Here is a 20,697-nt window from a genome sequence, read left to right as displayed (position 1 = left end):
TCTGCTTGGTTCTAATCCCTTCAAATATTGTCCTTATTGGTTTTGCTCTAACATCAAGTATCATCTTGTTGAAGACTTCACTAAGGTTGTTCACAACTAGATCTGTTTTGCAAGTATGATCCATAGCATACCTAGCCCAAGCAGAGACCTCTATAGTTTTAAGCCATTTCCAAGCATCCTCAGACTGTGCTTTCAGAGCTGCCATCCCTAATTCATGCCCATGCCTAGTGTAAGAGTAGCTAGCCTGGTCAACACACTGCTTTAGTTCTTTGCTTCTATACCCAGCTGCTTGAAAGTTTCCATATATGTGCCTAAGACAGAATCTTTGAGGTGAATCAGGGAACACCTCATTTATTGCCTTAAGTAACCCCTATACATTCAGAAAACAGGGTCACACATGAACACACTGAAATAATTCCATGAAGTACTATACTATAGCATCAATGATTTACTTGCTAACCTTTTGCCTGTCAGATATTATTGTGTATGTTCCAAATTTGTTACCACTACCAATGCAGCATCTCAGCTGAGTTAAAAACCAAGTCCAACTTTCTCCATCTTCCTTGTCAACCACACCAAAAGCTATGGGGTAGATGTTGTTGTTGCCATCCCTTCCTGTGGCAGCAAGAATTTGCTGTCCAGTGGTTAACTTGATGAAACACCCATCAAGCCCTGGATGCAGTAAAACATTAGCTACAGGCAAAATATGACCCAAAATTCAGAACAGTAAATTCAACAACAATTACCTATAAATGGTCTGCAACCATTCAGAAACCCTTCCTTTGATGCTGCCAGACAATAGAACATGTACTTGAATCTAGGAGTGGGTGCAGGATTTTCTGGGTCAACAAACGTTGTTACAATACATCTGCTCCCAGGGTTTGTGTTAAGAACAGCTTGAAGATAATCCCTCAGTCTCAAGTATTGTTGCTTGTGGGCACCTTGCACCACATCAACAGCCATCCTCCTTGCCCTATATGCCACACTTCTTGAAACATCAACTGAAAACTTAGTCTTAGTCTTTTTTATTAATGCATCCACAGGAGCTCTAATGTCATCTCTCAATGCTGGTTGTACTGATTTGGACAACCACTTTTTAGTAACCTTTGTGTTCTCTGCACATGCTCCACAAGTGTGCAGCATATCACACTTCTTGATGCAGAAAGTTTGCTCATGAGCTATCTTAGAGGCACAGATATAAAAATCACATCCATGTGCTCTCTCTGAGCACCAAACAATAATCCTATCAGGGGCATTTCTGTGATACTGGAAATTCCTCAAAGTCCTGATGTGAAAATCCCTAAGTGCATCTCTGAACACATAAACATTGGTGAAGCACAATCCCTTACAAAACTGTTCTTGTGGATCTGGAAGCTTTTCATTGAACCATACCCTTTCCTTCATCTTCTTCAACCTTCTCTTCCTACCACTTGGTAGTTTGAAAGCTCCTTCAATCTCATCTTCTTCATCACTAATTACAGGATCACTAGGAAAACAAAATTCATCTGCTTCAGGAAACCAGTCTGGTTTTTCCTTCTTCTCAACCTCATGGTGTGATCTACTTGTTGGACCAGGATTTCTCACTGCCTTCAGCTTCTGGACCATTGATCTATTTTGTTTTGCAGCTTCTTCTTCAGAGGAGGAGCCTGTATGTAATTCCACATTGTTGCCATCTTCATCAGAAAGAAATTCAGACACATCAGTGTCACCTTCAAAATGGTTAAGGTCAGCTTCTCTCTGAAGATTGTTCTTCTTAAGCTCATCCTTTCTGTCTTTGGTTGCATCCACCAGCTTCGTGCAATTTTGTTGTGTGTTAATACAATGTTCAGCAAAATAACTATCTCTATTTTCATCTGCATTAGAAGGCTCATCTGCTCTGACAACTCGTATGTTCACAATCTTTTCCTTATCTAATTGGATCAACATCTGCTGCACATCATCTTCACAACCAACATGATCTAGACCTTCTATTCCTTTCTCCTCATCAACAACATAGTACATATAATCATCAGCTCCACATCCCTCAGACGCAATAAGAGAAACCAGAGTAATATATGATATGTCTGACTGGTAAATTCTTCTAACCACAGATTCTCTGGCTAGAAAATGAAACCAAATTTCCCACTTTGGGTCATCAATACTGCAACATAGATTAAGATAGTTATAATTAAACGGCCTGGACAATATTAAGATTTCTCACAGTTAACTGTTTTTCAGTTCTCTGACAGCTTGGATTCACTGAAAACACAACGCAATGTTAAGGTTGCTAACAGATTTCAATTTATGCACAAACAGGGTTGTAATCTGAATCTAAGTGTGCAACTAGCCTATATATCATGCTTCTAAAATTATCCTAAAATTACATAAACATTATGAGAAATCAGATGCCATACCTCGCTCCGCCAGCAGGACGAGGAACCTTGCGCCGGCCTCGACCTACGCTTCTTCTCGTCGACGGTACTACAACCGAAGGCGGCCTCACCGACATCTGGGACGACTGAGATTGCGGTTGGGAAGGCTGTGGAACCACGAAGCTTGTGCTGCCTAGCCAGTTATCAACCTCCGAGAAGCCGGCAACATCGCCTCCCACCACGTTGGGGGGATGCCTCCAAGCGATTCGGCGCCGGAGTTTGCATCCACCGCCACCGTGAACGCCGCCGGCTAGGGTTAGGAGAAGAGCTCGGGGGAGAGTGAGGGAGCGTGGGGACGAGCGGCCCGGTCGGCCAGCTTAGTCCTGGTCTGACCAGGTGCGACCGCGACGGCCGGGTCTAACGGCTGCGAGGGAGCGCCGTTAGCCGTTACCGCTGGCGTCCACCTGACATGTGGGCCACTGCTGTCAGAAACGGGTTTAAACGCTCTAAAACGGTCAATTCGTCAACTTGGTAGTTTTTAGTCACGCGCTTCCAATTTTTTGGTAATTATCAGCCACTTTTAAAAAAGTGGTAGTTCTGTGGGACGGAAGCCTCAATTCTGATAGTTTTTTGTCAAACACTCCCGCAATTAGCTAGCATTTCCAACAGTGAATACTAATATAATGCCATCATCAATTCATTAATTTCCTACCATGATTTTTAACGATAAATTTGTACATGTACAGTATGCAAAGACTTCATGGTTCAAACTATTGAGGTGGTCGCAATATGTGTGACTAACAAAATATTCAAGCGTGTGACATACACTTGCTGATCTGAAAGTCTAAGCATTTCATCACATCTAGAGTAAGAGAAATTAGAAGCATCCACTTTATCTCAAAAGAGTAAGCACTTCTGAAAAAACTCGCACTTTCAGATGATTATATCAATCAATGCTCTAGAACCAATAACATTAGTGGCAGCTTATTTCAAAAACGCAAATATATCTGATACTCCCTCCATCCAAAAAAGTTTGTCCTAAGCTTGTTCTAGATACATCCATTTGAGGGACAACCTTTTTCGGACGGAGGGAGTATATAGTAAGAGTAGTTACAATATATCTCAATGCAGAATTAGCTTTAAAATGTTTCACTAATTCAGAGAAATAATAAAGAATAGAATGTAAACATATATAGGGCAGGCTTCAGGCCCACTTAATTTGTTAGCTGAAGAGTTTCTACATGCTCGAAGTCGCAAGCTACTCCCGAGCAGTTTCCCAAACTTCTCGGAGAGGCTAATAGAAATGCTCTCCGACTAGGAACGGTAATTTCAAACAAATGATACTGCTTACCCTCCAAGGCCCAAGCGCCTTACATTTCTCTTCCCTCCCATTCCAGTAAGCCTTGCTCAGAGTGTTTCCACCACGGCAAAGCTGAAGTTCACGGGCATTACAGACTCAACACAGGACAGAAAATAATCCAAAATTACATGGATGGAAGTAATAGGAAAAACAGTTTGTTAGAGCTGCTCTCACCCCCACTGTAGCTTAATTGCACCGCAATCTAAGCATATTTCTGGGGAAGCTTAAGATCAAAAGAAATAACGTAATATAGGCAGAGCAGGAGCCCAAAGTAGATGAAACAGAATAAAAAATACATAGACATTGTTCAATAGTTTAATAGACAACGAAATGGATAACGTAACAGAACAAGTAAACAACTATATATGTTTTTTCAATGATACAGTTTGAGGTTCCATGTTCTCACAACCGCAATCAAAAACATGAAAACTTTACTTAAAAGGATAAATATAAATTCAATGTTGCTAATAAGATTGAACCAGGCCATAAACATGAGTAGATCATTTATTCCGATGGTCAATTAGGTCCCAACCATCGTACAAGTCTCCGGGATGGCCTTCTACATTCTTGTTGCTTTCTGCAGTTCTATCAAACAAGGTGTGTATGGGAATGAATCAGTTATGAAACGCTCGGCCCCCAATGCTAGATGACAAGTTGTTGGGTATAAGTAGCCAAGGTCCTGAACCTTTGAATCTTTCAAATGATAGGCCAACCCTCTGCATATTGATTGATGCAGAAAGACAACCTCTTTATATGGATGAAATCCAAGGATATCAAAGTATCCAGATCCACGACCGTCACCCATATGTTCCTTGCGAAGAATGTTGTCATTTTCAGAGTCCCATTCAAACTTTTCTTCCACTAGCTCGTTCTTGCTGGAGTTCAACTCCAATTTCATTTCCATTAGGCATTCCAAGTTGTGGCCATGTTCATTACGTTCCTTGCATTCTTTTGAGATACTCAGTGAAGTTGATATCTTGTAAGACCCATGCTCCAAGAACAGGACGAAGATCATCTTGTACAATGGGTGTAAGGCAATTGTTATGCTTCAAGACCCAATTCGTGTGGCCACACGATTGCTCAAGGACCCAAACCATAAGACGAGACGTTTCAAAAGTAGTAATTGCAAGGTACACCCCTTTCTCTGATCGTCCGAGATGAAACTTTCGGTACTCGCCCGGTTCACGATCCATGGGTGGTTTAATTACTTGGTACTTATCATTTGACAAACAGATCCTGCAAAACATATCATTGATGAACATGCTAAGAAAGCATGTAGACATGGAAGGAAATTAATCAATAAGCAACTGATAAAAAACTGATTTCTAAAGAGCAATTAGGTACCTCATTACGAAATCAGTTTTGCAGTGGATGTAAAGTGCGCCCCTGCAGTAGACGGCGTGACGTTTGTCGTCAGACCAGTCGAAATGCCGCCTCATTCCAGAAACAGTGCCGGCAGCCTCCCCTTCTCGAATAAAAGACCTCTCCTTCCAACCGCCCGACTTTGAGGAGAAAACATGCAAGTCGAACATTGCTGATGGTTTGCTTTGGAATACAAAGCGGGGGGAAACCCTTTTTCGATAAAGAGGAATTTGAGAAACTAACACCACCAAATGAGTGCGATCAGAGATACATTCCAATTATTGGTTTGAGAAAACCAAGGATCAGAGACACATTGAGGATATATAATACCATTATTCTAAATTTGAAGATGACTCTTGGTCTTTGAATTTAAATCTCATATGGCCATGCCACACTACATGGAACTAGACTAGAATTTAGATCGTATACCACTACTTTAATAGGAAACAGAGGTATGAATGGCTGAAAAATCAGTCGGAAGTGTTGTGGGAATTTACCGAAAAAGGGTTGCCCCCCGCTTTATATTATAAAGCAAACATCACCACATACATCCGAGCGAACTGATACAAACACACCCACCACGACACACAACACACACCCAAGGCAAGATACAAAGGTGCCGGGCACCGACACACCACTCGGACGACAACCAAGCAAACTAGCTACTTGGAGCCATCGAGGAGGGGTGAGACGGACAATGATGAAGCAAGGACTCCAGGACGGTGCCTCCCAAAAGGGTACGACCACAGATAGCCGCCACCGTCCGATCCGAAGATCAAGTTTTCACCCAGAGCCACACGGAGGAGTGGGAGCACGGCGACGGAGCCTTCAAGAAGGATACGACGTCCGTGGACGCCGCCGTCGCCGGCCAGTTCGAGGACTGGGCAAGTGATGGACCCCGGCGATCACACCCCTCCGACACCCCCGCTCCGCCCACCACCCGCAGCCAAGCCCCCCACGAAGCCATGGCTACCCGCCCGCACCTGAGACGCAGGTTCCGCCCTCGAACTCCACGCCTCCCTCCACTAGGGCCGCCGCCCAACATCCAAGCACCCCCAAGACCATCCAAAGAGGCCAGCTTTGTACCAGAGGGACACCCCCGACCAATGTCCCGCGACAGACGACCCGCCTTGAGCATCGCCGGAGTTGCGACAACCTGCACGTGGATGGGGAAAGGGGGAGGTGGGGGAGCGGACGCATCCGGACTGACACACCCCTATGCCAGTGACGGGTGACCCGAGCACGTCGGCGCTGCCCATCCCTCCAGCCAACCTCCCCACCGGACACACCCCTGTGCCGCCCCATCACAGCAGCCGTCACAGAACAGCGCAAAGCCACCGTCGCAGACCCGGCCATCGGCGAGGATGACCCCCAAGGACCGCCACTGACCACCAAGAAAAATCACCGGGGAGCCCATCTGCGCTGCCGCCGTCGTCCAACCGGCGGGACGCCTGGATCCCGACCAGCACGCCCACCAGCCACCGCTGCTGCGCCTCCACCACCACCAGCCTCGGCCCGCGCCTCCTGGGCCCAGATCTGGCCGTCCGTCGCCGCCGGAGCCCACCGCGCACCACCGCTGCTGCGCCCCTTCACGCCGCCGTCTGCTGCCGCCACGCCCTGAGCCAATGTCGCGACGCCGCCCGACCCTGAGGGCCGCGCCCGCTGGGCCGAGCAGGGGAAGGAAAGTGCCCCGCCGCCGCCAGTGCGTCGAGGCGGCGGCGAGGGGAGGGGGGTAGGAGGAGAGGGGAGCTGGAGGCGGCGGTAGGGTCCCCCCCCCCCCCCCCCCCCCCCGGCGCTCGCGGGAGGGAGGGGACCAACTGTGGGAACTTAGGGGAACTGGAAAGATGTAGGCACCTCATTAAATGAATAAAAATGCAGCATAGAATTTCTGAAATCAGACGCTCTTCAGAAAAATCGGACGCTCTTTAGAAAAAAATTATACTTGGTAAGCCAATCCGCAAATAAATGGAAATCATATTCAGATAATATCCAGGATTATATATAACTGTATATCTCAGACATATATAGGGAGAAGGGATTGGGGGCACAGAGATTGTCATATTCTAGTTATTTATTTAGCTGTGTTTTATTGCGTGCAGTGTAAATCAATCGATAGGACCAGTCGTAGTTTCCTTATAAAAAGCCTATCAAAGATTCATGCAAACAACTAATCTTGAAAAATTCAAACCTGAAATTAGCAAAGGGTGGAAACAATTTGGAATCCATATCAGAAAAAGGCAGAACAAACGAAAAGGAAGAACCAAATACCAGTGTCTACACTTCAACATTCTCAATTGTGGAACATGCTGTCCCGTATCAAAGTGCAGACTTATATAGTATAGTTAACTCAATGAGCCTATCCACCAGTCTAATAACGTCTCGTTCGACGTGAGGGGGACCAACCATCAAAGACATGAGAAGTATTAACAAATGTCTAGCCTTTTCAATGACAGCAAGGAACAGCCAAGTCCTGCAAACAAAACGACTAAGGACAACTAAGTAAATAAATCAATAATGGGTAGCAGCAACTAAACTAGCATTTACCATCAGTAAATACCAATATTACTCCATCAAAACCAAACATTTTGCTACCAAGATTCTTACTGTTTTATTTGTATGTGTGGTAAGCAAACACTCCACGGTTCAAACTATTCACACTACTAGGGAAAAGCTTATAGATAAACGCTTATTATAGTAGCGCGGGTTTATACCCCTCGCTACTGCTACTTACTAGCAGCGCGGGTTTTATCCCTCGCTGCTACTAAGTTGATAGTAGTAGCGCGGGTTTTTACCTCTCGCTACTACTAAGCGGTCTCTACCATACCTCCCTGAGACATGCCATAGTGGTAGCGAGGGGTACAAACCCGCACTACTACTAAGTGAATAGCTATAGCGCAGGTAAGATACACACGCTACTACTGAGCGTATCCCTCCCTTGCCGCACCACTCCCACCCCGATCCTAAAGAAAAAAATCCGCTCCCACCCCACCAAACTCTCTCTCTCCAACCTCACCCCCACCCCTCAGTTGACTCATCTCCCCATGACCTCCTTGCTGCCGCCAGCTCCCACGCCGGCCAGTTCCGGCGAGCTCCGGCCGCGCGGAATACGCCCCCAAGCACCCCAAGCTCCGCCCCTCCCTCCCCTCCTCCCAGATCCGTGCCTCAAGGCCTGCACCCTTGCCTTGAGGCGGCGAGGGGGAAGGCGGCGGCGGAGAGGCAAACCGCGAGGGGGAGCAGCACGCGACTCCGCCACCCAACGGCCGCGGCACTACTAGGAAAAGGGCTATAGATGGAATTGACACTAATAGCGCACCAGACATGTGGTGCGCCATTACTAAATACTAATGGCGCACCATGTGTTGGTGCGCCATTAGTGTGCAAATACTAATGGCGCACCACATCCACGGTGCGCCATTAGTAAACATAATTTTCTTTTTTATTTTTTCAAAACTACTAATGGCGCACCGTGGGATGGTGCGCCATTACTAGTTGGTGCGCCATTAGTAATTATGTTTCAAAATGTTTTTCAATTTTTTTATTTTTTAAACTACTAATGGCGCACCGTGGGAGTGGTGCGCCATTACTAGTTGAACTAGTAATGGCGCATTATCCCACGGTGTGCCATTAGTAATTTGGCCCAAACATTCCCCAGAATGCACCCCCCCCCCCCCCGACCGCCTTTTCAGTTTCAAAAAAAATAAAAGACACTGATAGGAATGTCAAAAAAATAAAAGAAAATAAGATTCCCATGTGATATGTGGTCTAGTTGTTAGCAAAATTTACAAACATGAATTTTCGACTTTTTGCAAAATCTCTTGAGAATTTGTAAAAATGGGCATAACTTTTGCATACGAACTCGGATGAAAAAGTTTTTTATATGGAAAATCATCTACTCGAAAAGTTACATCCGAATTTAACTGGGGGAACCCCGTTAAACATTTTTAAAATCCTCAAAAACCTAACAGAAAAAAAGATATGTGGCTTTTAAGATCCGGAGAGGCAAAAAAAATTCAAACTTACTAATGGCGCACCTGCTCATGGTGCGCCATTACTATCTTCCCGCCTTCTAAATTAAAAATAAGTCAAAAAATAAAAAAAAGTTACTAATGGCGCACCTGCCCATGGTGCGCCATTAGTATCTTCCCGCCTTCAAAATTCAAAATAAATAAATAAATTAAAAAAAATTAGTAATGGCGCACCTGCCCGTGGTGCGCCATTACTATGCCGTATATATGGCTGGGCGTGGTCCTCTCCTCCTTACCTCTTCATTCTTCTCCTCCACTCCACCTCTCCTCCACTCCATCTCCTCCTCTCCTTCACTCCATCTTCCCTTCTCTCCTCCACCATACTACCCTCCTCCTCTCCGGCGACCTCCTCCTCCCTCCTCTCCTCCCCTCCCCTCCCCTCACGGTTTCTCCTCCCTCCTCTCCGGTGAGCTCCTCCTCCCTCCTCTCCTCCCATCCCCTCATGATTTCTCCTTCCTCCTCTCCGATGCTCCGGTGAACTCCTCTCCGGCGACCTCCTCCTCCTCTCCGGCGATGTAGGCGAGCGCCTCTCCGGTGACCTCCTCCTCCTCTCCGGCGAACTCCTCTCCGGCAAAAGAACACGGCAAAAGAACGTACAAGCGCTGAGAGGAGGAGGCGCTGTCGGGGCGGAAGGCGTTTCTGATGACGAAGAAAGTGGTGAGATTAATCCTGAGCTGTTCCCTAGTAGCGGAGAGAATCCTGAGCCATTTAATAAATTTAGATCTCCAATCATCTCATTATCCCTCAGTTTAATATATTCTTTTTCAATCGAGGATATGCAATTTTTCTTGAGTTGCTGAAGACATTGGGGTATGCCTCCGGTTAATTAACCCGAGCATAAGGGAAAATGTTTAGCCTGCGAACTTAACATATGTACAGTATGCATGTGCCCTCCATGGCAGAAACTGCCATTTTTTGTTAAACAAGAGTCCATGCTGGCTGAGTCATGGATCATTTAGAACCGTCTAGTTCAGTCCCTGCCTGTTTATGAGCTTCACATGGCCTCCCATGGTAGTTTCTGAAGGCAGGACAAACCATGTGAAAATGAGAACAGATGTACGGGCATGGTTCTGTACAGGTGTTAGGTAGTGTTTTTGCTGATTGTGTGAAATTTTGCAGGTACTGGTAGCATGCTATATTAATGCTTTGGACGAAATTACATTATTCGTCACCCCTGCTCAGCTCAGAGAGGTACCTCATCCTATCGTCCCCTGATCTCTGAATCTCAATGCTTTGGACGAAATTACATTATGAAACTTATATGCAGTAAGGCCTAGATTGGCAGTGTAATTTTTAAAATACCGCAGTATTCGAAAAATTCGGCATCATGTTGAACTAGTGTGGAGCATGCTATGCAGAGGCCTAGTTTGCCATGTTGATAATTGTGAGTTACAAACCAAGCTTTCAGTTTGAGAAAAAAGAGGTCTGGACCTCTTTGTCTAGAAGTTAGAAAAAAACATTGTATCAGGAATACAAGTGAATATGAAACTACTGTTGTTGGTTTAGCCAAACACCTCACAGTTTTCAAAACTACAGTTTTATAGAAACCATAGTATTCTGATTGAGCTAAGCTAGCAGTGTATCTTCACCTGTGGGAATCAAGGTGCATATGCTCCTTGTCTTTTTTCACATTCTAGACTAGATTGAATAACAGGAATTGCCAATCAACTGTAAAAAATAAATTTAATTACCAATCTGCACGCACAAGACATATATCTTTCTCATCATTTTAAACAGTAACCATTGATACTCCACGTATACATTTTCTAAGAATTACTTCATATATGTAGGCCGGCAGCGGTGTTCACAAATCACCGCGGAGAAAGTAAAGATCTCGAGGGGATTCCATTTGTTTGCTCTATGTATTGTCTTTCGAAGCGCGCGCAGGAAAAAACACACACAAAAATGCTAGTTCATTTTACGGCCTTTTGTAGCAAAAGAAAATGAAAAACACAAAAAATGTTTGTTTCTCTGCCTTTTGTAGTAATGGAGAATGAAAGTCACAAAAAATGTTTGAAGGAGTGGTCTCTGTGATTTGGGGGTAGTGGCCCCACTACTAGGAAAAGGCCTACTAATGGCGCATCTAATTTGGCCATTAATGGCGCATTAGTGGTGCACCATTAGTGCCACGCCATTAGTATATTTTACTAATGGCGCACCACTGGTGCGCCATTAGTATCTGGTATACTAATGGCGCACCTCAGATGCGTCATTAGTATATACAACAGTGCGCCATTAGTATGCCTCCCAGGGGGCCATGTATACCCAGGTGCTTTGGCATGCTAATGGCGCACAACAACAAGATGCGCCATTAGTAACTTTGGCATACTAATGGCGCACTGTTTAATGATGCGCCATTAGTATCCTTTGGCATACTAATGGCGCACTGTGATGTGATGCGCCATTAGTATGAATATTAGGTTTTTTTATTTTTTTTATTTTCTATTTTTTGCACAGGTTACAAAATGTATAATTGGACAAAATATAGACAGCACACATCAACAACAGATTCATCGAATACAATAGAAGATTAGTCTCTGAATACAATTCATCATATTAGTCTCCGAATACAATTCATCATATTAGTCTCCGAATTGAAAAGACCGAACAAAAATAGAACATTATATTACAAGTCTCGAGACCGCGAGTAGCGAGTTTGTCTTCACATTACAAGTCGATATCGATCATCTAAACTACCATCACATAGAAGAGAGCTGCGGTCATCACGATGAGCATCATCACGATGAAACTCGTCTTCATCCGGTTCCTCCAACGCTCCCTCCCCTCTCCCGCTAGATAGCGGGCGTATCTAGATTCGGCCTCGGCCCTAGTGGCATTTCAATATTTCTACTTAACACAAGAGAATTACCCCAACCATGTATGTTAAATTAAGAGATGCACATATGGAGGCAATTGGATCACCTACAGTAGCTGTCCATGAGCAAAGTTGAGGACGCACGGGGCAGGGGCAGCAGGATGCAGCTTGGGGACATGGTCGGGGAAAACAACCAGCAGCAGCAACTTGGGGACTCGGTCGGGGAACACAACCAGCAGCAACAGCAGGTCTATGGAACACAACCTGAAATCACATGGGAAGTTATTTATGCTGTAATTTTACTAACATGAGATCATACAAACCTACTTCAGTACTGATTTGTGTATATATAAGTCCCAAAGCCGGTCCAGTTTGAGAACTTAAGATCTGAATTTGAACATTCTAAATTTCACAGTTAGTTGAGGCTAACTGTTTTAGATGTAATGTAACAATTGAGACATCAATGGGGCACAACTTAGTTAGCTACTAATGTTCAGGAGATTCAAAGAGTGTATGTTCTAGCTAACAAAAATATAATACCATGCTTAGGAACTCGGAGCGAGAAAAAGTATGTGTCGCTTAAGAGCTACCACAATTGATACTGGTCAAGGATAAAAACAGGTAGATATCATATAATTCTCATCAGGATCATACATTGAATTCATTAAAGTCTATAGATTCATTTCTTAGATATTGAATTGGGAAATCACAAGAAAAGTAGATTAACCAATGTGTCCAGATAACACAAGAAGGCAAGCACTAGTAAATATTGACTCTCGTGCCACTACATGTACATAACAAGTATTTGACACATTCCTGCAAGCATGCAAATATAGGCAGTATTATTTTTCTAATGAAATACATGACATATTCTCCTCGTGTATTCTCCAATCAACCACTTGACGGTGGCCAGAGCGAAACGAACAAAGGGAGAGACAAGTCGTCACCTTGCAACAAGGGGACTCATACCCAGCCAAATCGAAACAAATTGAACCCGTGGCGGCAACTTCTATATAAAACATTTGCTCAAAATGATGCTCAAGAGGAAGACACACTTTCTCAATATTGCATTCAATCATATAGACCAAATTGCAAAAGTAAGAACACTGGATAATCATAGTCTAGATCACGCTGCAAAAAAACATCAAAATCATAGAACATATAGGTTGCATCATGATTCTAAGAAACAATGTGCTAGAGAAGTAGGCTTGCAATGCAAACTTTTTGCAAAGGGTTGCAAAACAAACTACCAACAGCCGCAAAAGCATGTGAACTAAATAAATCCTAATAACAAAGAGAGGGCACCAAGAAAGAAATACAATAAACGTGTGAAGTAAATCCTACTAGCAACTTCATTTTAGCACCAACAATCAGAAGAATGAGCATGTTAATTAGATTGTACACGCCTACACACACAAAATTCAAAACAATAACTAAGGCGAGAGGGGAAAGATATGGGGCGGTAAGTGTCGACGAAGGACTCGTCCATCTCCCTCCGCTCCTCCTTAGTCTTCCTCATCCATGGCTTATTCTCCTGAACCTGCATGCAGCACTGCCCCATTCCTGCAGACAACCAGACAAGATGTGCACAAACTGCACAAATCAGATGCAGAGATAATAACAAAACAAACAAGAAGAAGGCAAGGGGAGGATGGTTTCAGGCACTAGGAGAGATGGAGAGAGGCGGCATCCACACAGTTCACTGAATATCTCAGACACTGCATCTTCAGGTCTAACAAGGCAGGGAGTGGGAGGGGGTTACCTGCAGCTGCAGGGTGGGAGTTGGGCGAGGTCCATGGTGACCTTCCTTGCTTCCTCCCTCCCTGCTCGGGTTTTTTCTTCTTCTCCTGCAGCAATGGAAAGGGAGGACCATGGCATCACCAACAGTACAGAACTGAGCAACAAACAAAAGCAGAAGAAAATCAAAATCAAAACGAATCAGGCACCTTGATGATGGAGCTCCATGGATGGCTTGGAGAAGGTCGGAGCAGAGGAGGCGCAGCGAGCACGGGGTCTTCGAGCGCCCCGAGGGAGGAAGGAAGGAGGCGGTAGCGGGGCAACGTAGCCGATCTCCGTCGCTTCGCGTGGGTCCTGGCCGCCGGGTCGATCTGGGACTGGGAGAGAAGGTGCACGCGACGGATGTAGGGGCTCGCCGGTGGGGAGGTCGCCGGGGTGGGGGTGCTGGGCGGCGGCGGCGCCGTGGGATGGGCATGAATCGGGAGGGGAATGGAAGAGACAGAGAGCTGCGCGGGCACGACACGGTCGAAGGGCGAGGAGAAGAAGGGGAGGGGTCGGAGGAGGTGACGGAAGCGGCGTGTCGATCTGGATCGGAGGAGGCAACCAGTCCGGCGGTGGCGACCAGTCCACGACGGCCAGTGAAGGGGTGGGCGGAGGCGAGGGGAGGGATCTGAGGTGGGAAGGGGAGAGGTGGGTGGCGGCAGCGAGGATCTGTGGTGGGGAGGGGAGGGGTGGGTGGCGGCGAGGGGAGGGATCTGGATCGGGAGCGCTAGGGTTCGCTGCGCGGGGAGAGAGAGGAGTGAGAGGGTGAGGTGCGGGCCGTTGGATCCAGGAGCTGCCCACTTACTAATGGCGCACCAACCCTAAATGCGCCATTAGTAATCCAGGTTACTAATGGCGCACCTTCTGGTGGTGCATCATTAGTAGTTTTGCAAAAAAAAAACATACTAATGGCGCACTGCTCAACAGTGCGCCATTACTAGTTTAAACTAGTAATGGCGCACGGTGGAACAATGCGCCATTAGTAGTTTTGCAAAAAAAATATAATAAAAAAACAACATTAGTGGTGCACTTTCCGACAGGTGCGTCATTACTAGTTACAACTAGTAATGGCGCACTGTGTCTGGATGCGCCATTAGTATGTTTGGACAGGCGCACTAGTTCAAAAAAAAATTTGATGCTAATGGCGCACCCTGGGCCAGGTGCGCCATTAGTAGTTTCAACTCTAATGGCGTATCAGAAGGTGGTGCGCCATTAGTATATACTAATGGCGCACCGCTTGTCTGGTGCGCCATTAGTGTCAATCCCATCTATAGCCCTTTTTCTAGTAGTGCCCGGGTGTGGTCGGGCTCGAGTTCTCTGCTATGGGTTTGGAGGAGTAATGTTTCTGGTTCTACAAATATCCAACCTCTGGCGGACAGAGTGTCTGTGCGTGAGCAGTGAGACGGCGGCTAAGGCTAGCGTGGAAGAGGTACTCTTCAGTTGCTTCATTCGGTTTTACTTAGTTTTGTGTCCTTGTTGGATGTACATGTACCCCAGTTAAACATGTGTGGTGCTCGCTTTGCCCAATTTTCTGTTTAAGGATTAGCTATTGTAGGGCAGATGCTATGTAGAGAATCAATTAATTTCCTCTAGAAATGCTCGAGTGGTGATTTGGCGAAATTTGGAAATACTAGTTCTGCATCATGGCATGGATACTGTTAAGGGAGATATCATCTATTTATCCGGCCAAAGCGCATATGCGAAGCCTTTGATTCGAGGTAAAAATGGTGCATCGCCTCTCCCTACAAGGTGTTAGTTTTAGCATCTAGTTCTGCATCATGGCTGTAAACTGAACTTGGTTCAGTTAAAAACTGCACTGTCCAATTTGGACAGCAAGCTTAGATCTGAAAAATGAGTTACCTAGGCTTAGAATTTTGAGTTGGCCCCTTTACATAAGTTTTAGATAAAGTTCCAAGGTTTCTTTAGAGTATTTATTTGTGTCGTTTGGATGTACGGTTTGAGAGCAGCCATCAATTTAGTTTGCTGTCCCGAAATATATGTTCCTGGGTACAGTATTTTGATATGGGAGATTAGGCCCTGTTAGAGGTGGTATTAAAATAAAGTTACAACATGAAAATTTTAGAGGCTGTTCTGTAGATACTTAAACACATATCACTTGTCAGGTTTCGTTCGTTATATTAAATACTATAAAATTATCAAAGTGGGCTGTACTATGTTGGACAGAATTTTATGTTTGGACTTGGGTGAATGTAACCAGACTTATACTCTCAGATTTTGTCATAGTTGATGGTGTGAGGACTTATAATGTGATAAAGTATATACGTTGTTGCAACACCAAAATCAGTGAAATATATTTCCTTTTTTTGCTGCCGATGACATCTCGATAAAGCAAGGATTTAGATAACATCATATGTTCAGAGTTCAGTTCTTTTCTTATCTGAAACTAACATATTTTACAATGGGCATGATGGATGTTGCAGGTTCATTGATGACAGCCAAGGGTTCATGCTCGGAAACGACTACATCTTGCTCCATGTTGTTGGCTCAGCTAGAGTCCTTAATCATGAGGAGATGGGACACGTCGATTGTTAGAGTACACTTGACAGGTGCATTTGTGAAATTCTAGCCAGAAGATTGATAGCATGCTTGCCTGCTTGTTCTTTTCAGTTCAAATAAATGTTCCTTTTCTTGTTGAATCCAATGTAGCTAGCGGAGATCAAGCGGAAAGGTTGTTGATTGTCCCAAAGTTCCTGGACCATTTAGTTTGAATAGCCAGTGAGGAATTAAGCATATATTTTCGGCATGAGCCCCTTTAAATTGCTAGATGAGAAAGAATCTTAACTTAATTAATGGGTCTTGTGAATTGGAATATACCATTTAGTTGAACTGATGCAATTTGCGTACTAACAAGTTTTCACTTTCTGGACATGGGCGCATGGGTGATCGACGCTGACTAGCGCAGCCAGTGGGCGCTGTGCTCTTCAACCACTCAGAGGCGGACTTCTCCATGAAGCTGGTGGCCATGTCGCGTAGATGATTGTCCAGGTGATTCGACGCCGGAGGTCGCCAAGGTGGTGAACCTCGACGCCACCGTCCGGGGGAGGGAAGATTCGGGTCCACCGGCGTCTAAGCTCCGAGCCTTGGTAGATACATCTAGGGAAGTTGTCTGTTTAGGTTGGTGATGGAACACCAGGGAAGGTACCCACCTTTCGATGATCATTGTGTGTGTCTGAAGTTAAATGGAATCTTGAGAATGTTATGTGACGTTGGTTTGGTTTGCACTGGACGTATTGCCATCCATGAATACTACATCTAACTTTTATTTTTTTAATTCCTAAATTATTAGTAGTAGCGTGGGAAACAAATGAGCGCTACTAGTAGTTAGGTTAGTAGTAGCGTGGGAAATAAGAAATGAGCGCTGCTAGTAGTTAGGTTAGTAGTAGCGTGGGATATAAATGAGCGCTACTAGTAGTTAGGTTAGTAGTAGCGCGGATGCACCCGCGCTGCTACTAACTTTTAGGTGTAGCGCGATACTAGTAGCGCGAGTACCCACGCTACTAGTAGCATTTTACCCGCGCTGCTAGTAGCCTTTTTCCTAGTAGGGTCAGGTGATCGCAAAATATGTACGAGTAACAAAATAATTGAGCTCGTGACCTAACATCTGCAGAACTGAAAGTCTAAGCACTTTATCAGATCTTGAGTAAGAGCAATTAGAATATATTATGATTCAAAGGCATCCACTTTATCTCAGAAAGAAAAATAAGGCAGCAAACCAAGAGAAAGAACCAAATAGTCTCTACACTATAACAAACTCAATTATGTAACAAGCTGCAGAATGATCTGCTCCTATATCAGAGTTCAGACCTGTGTTGTTAACATGTAGGTAGATGACAATATACAAATTGTTCTGATACAAATGCTTGAGTACCAAATGCAACAGTAACCTGACAAGCCATCATAGAAATGGGAAGAATTAATTGAACAATTCATTTACTAAGAATTAAACAACTAAGTTCCTGCAAAAAAATTTAAGTAACAAGTAAATCAATAATGTGTAGTACCAGCGCAATTAGAACCAATAAGATTAGTGACAGCCTATTTCAAAAACGCAAATATAACTGATATATAGTAAGACTAGTTACGATATATCTCAATGCAGAATTACCTTAAAAAGGTTTCACTAATTAAGAGGAATAATAAAGAATAGAATGAAAAACATATATAGGGCAGGCTTCAGGCCAACTAAATTTGCTAGGAGTTTCTACATGCTCAAAGTCGCAAGCTACTCCCGAGCAGTTTCCCAAACTTCTCGGAGAGGCTAATAGAAATGTTCTCCGACTAGGAACGGTGATTTCACACAAATAATACTGCTCACCCTCCAAGGCCCAAGCGCCTTACATTTCTCTTCCCAAGGTCCTGCTCAGAGTGTTTCCACCATGGCAAAGCTGAAGTTCAGGGGCATTACAGACTGAACTCAGGACAGAAAATAAGCCAGAATTACGTGGCCAGAAATAATAGGAAAAACAGTTTCTTATAGGGACAATCTATAAGCATATTTCTGGACAAGCATATTTCTGGGGAAGCTTAAGATCAAAGTAACACAATATAGGCGGAGCAGGAGCCCAAACTAAGGAAAAATCAAGATGAAACCAACCACCAAATTGATTGGGGAAACAACAACGGAACCACCGCTGAGTGAAATATTTGTCCCCAATGTAGATGAAAGAGAATAAGAAATGCATATAGGTTGTTCAATAGTTTAATAAATATAAAAACAGAACAAGTAAACAACTCTATATGTTGTTTTTAATGATACAGCTTGTGGTTTCATGTCCGTACAACAGCAATTGAAAACATGGAAACTTTATTTAAAAGGATAAGTATAAATTCAATGTTGCTAATAAGACTGAACCAGGCGATAAACATGAGTAGACCATTTAATCCGATGGTCAATTGGATCCCAACCATCGTACAAGTATCCAAGATGGCCTTCTTCTACATTCTTGTTGCTTTCTGCAGTTCTGTCCAACAAGGTGTGTATGGGAATGAATCAGTTATGAAACGGTCGGCCCCCGATGCTAGATGACAAGTTGTTGGGTATAAATAGCCAAGATCCTGAAACTTTGAATCTTTCAAATGATAGGCCAACCCTCTGCACATTGATACATGCAGAAAGACAACCTCTTTATACGGATGAAATCCAAGGATACCAAAGTATCCAGATCCACGTCCGTCAACCTCATCTTCCTTGTGAAGAACGTTGTCATTTTCAAAGTCCCATTCAAACTTTTCTTCCCCTAGATCTTTCTTGACGGAGTTCAACTCCAATTTCTTTTCTATTAGCCATTCCAAGTCGTCGCCGTGTTGATTACGTTCCTTGCATTCTTTGAGATACTCATTAAAATTGATATCTTGTAAGACCCATGGCCCAAGAACAGGACGAAGATCATCTTGTATAGGTGTAAGGCAATTGTTATGCTTCAAGACCCAATTTGCGTGCCCACACGATTCCTCAAGGACCCAAACCATAAGACGAGACGTTTTAAAAGTAGCAGTTGCAAGGTACACCCCTTTTTCTGATCGTCCAAGATGAAGCTTCTGGTAGTCGTCCGGTTCACGATCCATGGGTGGTTTAATTACTTGGTACTTATCATTTGACAAGCAGATCCTGCAAAACATATAGACATGGAAGAAAATTAATCAATAAGGAACTGATAAAAAAACTGATCTCTAAAGAGCAATCCGGTACCTCATTATGAAATCAGTTTTGCAGTGGACGTAAAGGTTGCCCCGGCAGTAGACGGCATGCCGTCTGTCATCAAACCAGTCGAGATGCCGCCGCATTCCAGAAACAGTGGCAGCAGCCTCCCCTTGTCGAAAAACAGACCTCTCCTTCCAACTGCCCGACTTTGAGGAGAAAACATGCAAATCAAACACTGGTGGTGGCCATTCAGAATCAGATTCAGGTTCCTCCAATATAACAGGGTCTACTTGGTCCTCATGTCCGTTGTAGCGAGGATTTAGGATCACAAACACCTCATAGTGGGGCGACACCATGGGATCAAACACGAGGTGATATTCGCATTTGAGGTCTTCATCTATCTCCTCGAACACGGACGGACGCGGTGGTAGAGAATCCCACTGCCACGTGGCCGGGTTAACCACGTAACAATCCTCCCAATCCCAATAATCAGCAAGCAAGAGGAGGCCATTGCAGTGGTCCTTGATTTTGCGCCAATCAGGACGGCTGGGATAGGGCACGTAGTCGAACCTGCCGGAGATGGTGGGGCCGGTGGAGGGACTGGCGAAGAACTCCGACACACGTTCGCAGTAGAAATTGATGAAGACGCCGCCGACCGAGAGCGGGAGGAGGTCCGCGCGCAGTAGGCGGCTGGCGTCGATGACGGCGAGAAGGGCCTTGCAGACGCAGCGGCATGCGGCGAGGCCGCGCGGCGCGACGCGGTGGAGCACGTCGGCGAGTATTTCCTCCGGCAGCACCTGTGTCAGATCCATGTCGCTGGAAGGCGCCGCCTGTGAAGACCTGGGCAGTTTTGGAAGTGGAGAGAGAGAGAGGGTGGGGGTGCGAACTGTCAACTGTGGAGAGGCAGGCGGCTAGGGTAAATTTTGGGTGCTACGATTAGACATCAGATGCGCTGTGTGGCCTGTGTCTGTGGACTATTTGAGAGTACGCCCTTTTGTGGTGCTGGTGTTGGACTGTTGGTAAGACAACCCAGTTTGCTTCGCAACAAGTTTACTTCACAAGTAAGTTGAACTTCACAACTAAGTTTACTTCACAACTAAGTTTTTTTTTTCGAAACGGAACTTCACAACTAAGTTTCAACTTCACAACCAAGTTTTCTTGTGACTTTATGAGGAAAGGATTTCCATGTCGGGCCACCGATCTCGTCTTTCGCCGGTCGCATGGTCACGTGCCATGTTGCCACCGTTTCCCTTTCTCCCTTTCCTTATCATCGACCGAGAAACCCGGTCCTCTCGTTCCCATCTCATTTTTCCCCTTCATCATTGTGTGGGGATCATCATGGA

The 20,697-nt window shown here is 44.9% G+C and overlaps 2 protein-coding genes across 2 annotated transcripts; both read right to left on the bottom strand.

Moving 5' to 3' along the window:
* Window positions 1-110: 110 nt before the first annotated feature.
* Window positions 111-1,143, bottom strand: LOC147983514 (uncharacterized). The gene is made up of 2 exons (XM_087539525.1): window positions 747-1,143; window positions 111-672 (listed from the first exon to the last, which is right to left on the bottom strand). The coding sequence occupies exons 1-2, from the start codon at window positions 1,141-1,143 to the stop codon at window positions 449-451; spliced, it is 621 nt and encodes a 206-aa protein (XP_087395651.1). The 3' UTR covers window positions 111-448.
* Window positions 1,144-18,398: 17,255 nt separating this feature from the next.
* LOC125540844 (uncharacterized) lies at window positions 18,399-20,331 on the bottom strand. Its single transcript, XM_087542999.1, has 2 exons — window positions 19,403-20,331; window positions 18,399-19,321 (listed from the first exon to the last, which is right to left on the bottom strand). Exons 1-2 carry the CDS (start codon window positions 20,164-20,166, stop codon window positions 18,649-18,651), a joined length of 1,437 nt encoding a protein of 478 aa, XP_087399125.1. The 5' UTR covers window positions 20,167-20,331; the 3' UTR covers window positions 18,399-18,648.
* Between the last annotated feature and the right edge of the window lie 366 nt (window positions 20,332-20,697).

Source organism: Triticum urartu, chromosome 2A (assembly GCF_056163025.1).
Source record: "Triticum urartu cultivar PI428250 chromosome 2A, HENAU_Tu73, whole genome shotgun sequence".
Taxonomy (NCBI): domain Eukaryota; kingdom Viridiplantae; phylum Streptophyta; class Magnoliopsida; order Poales; family Poaceae; genus Triticum; species Triticum urartu.
This window is presented reverse-complemented; position numbering and strand designations above follow the sequence as displayed.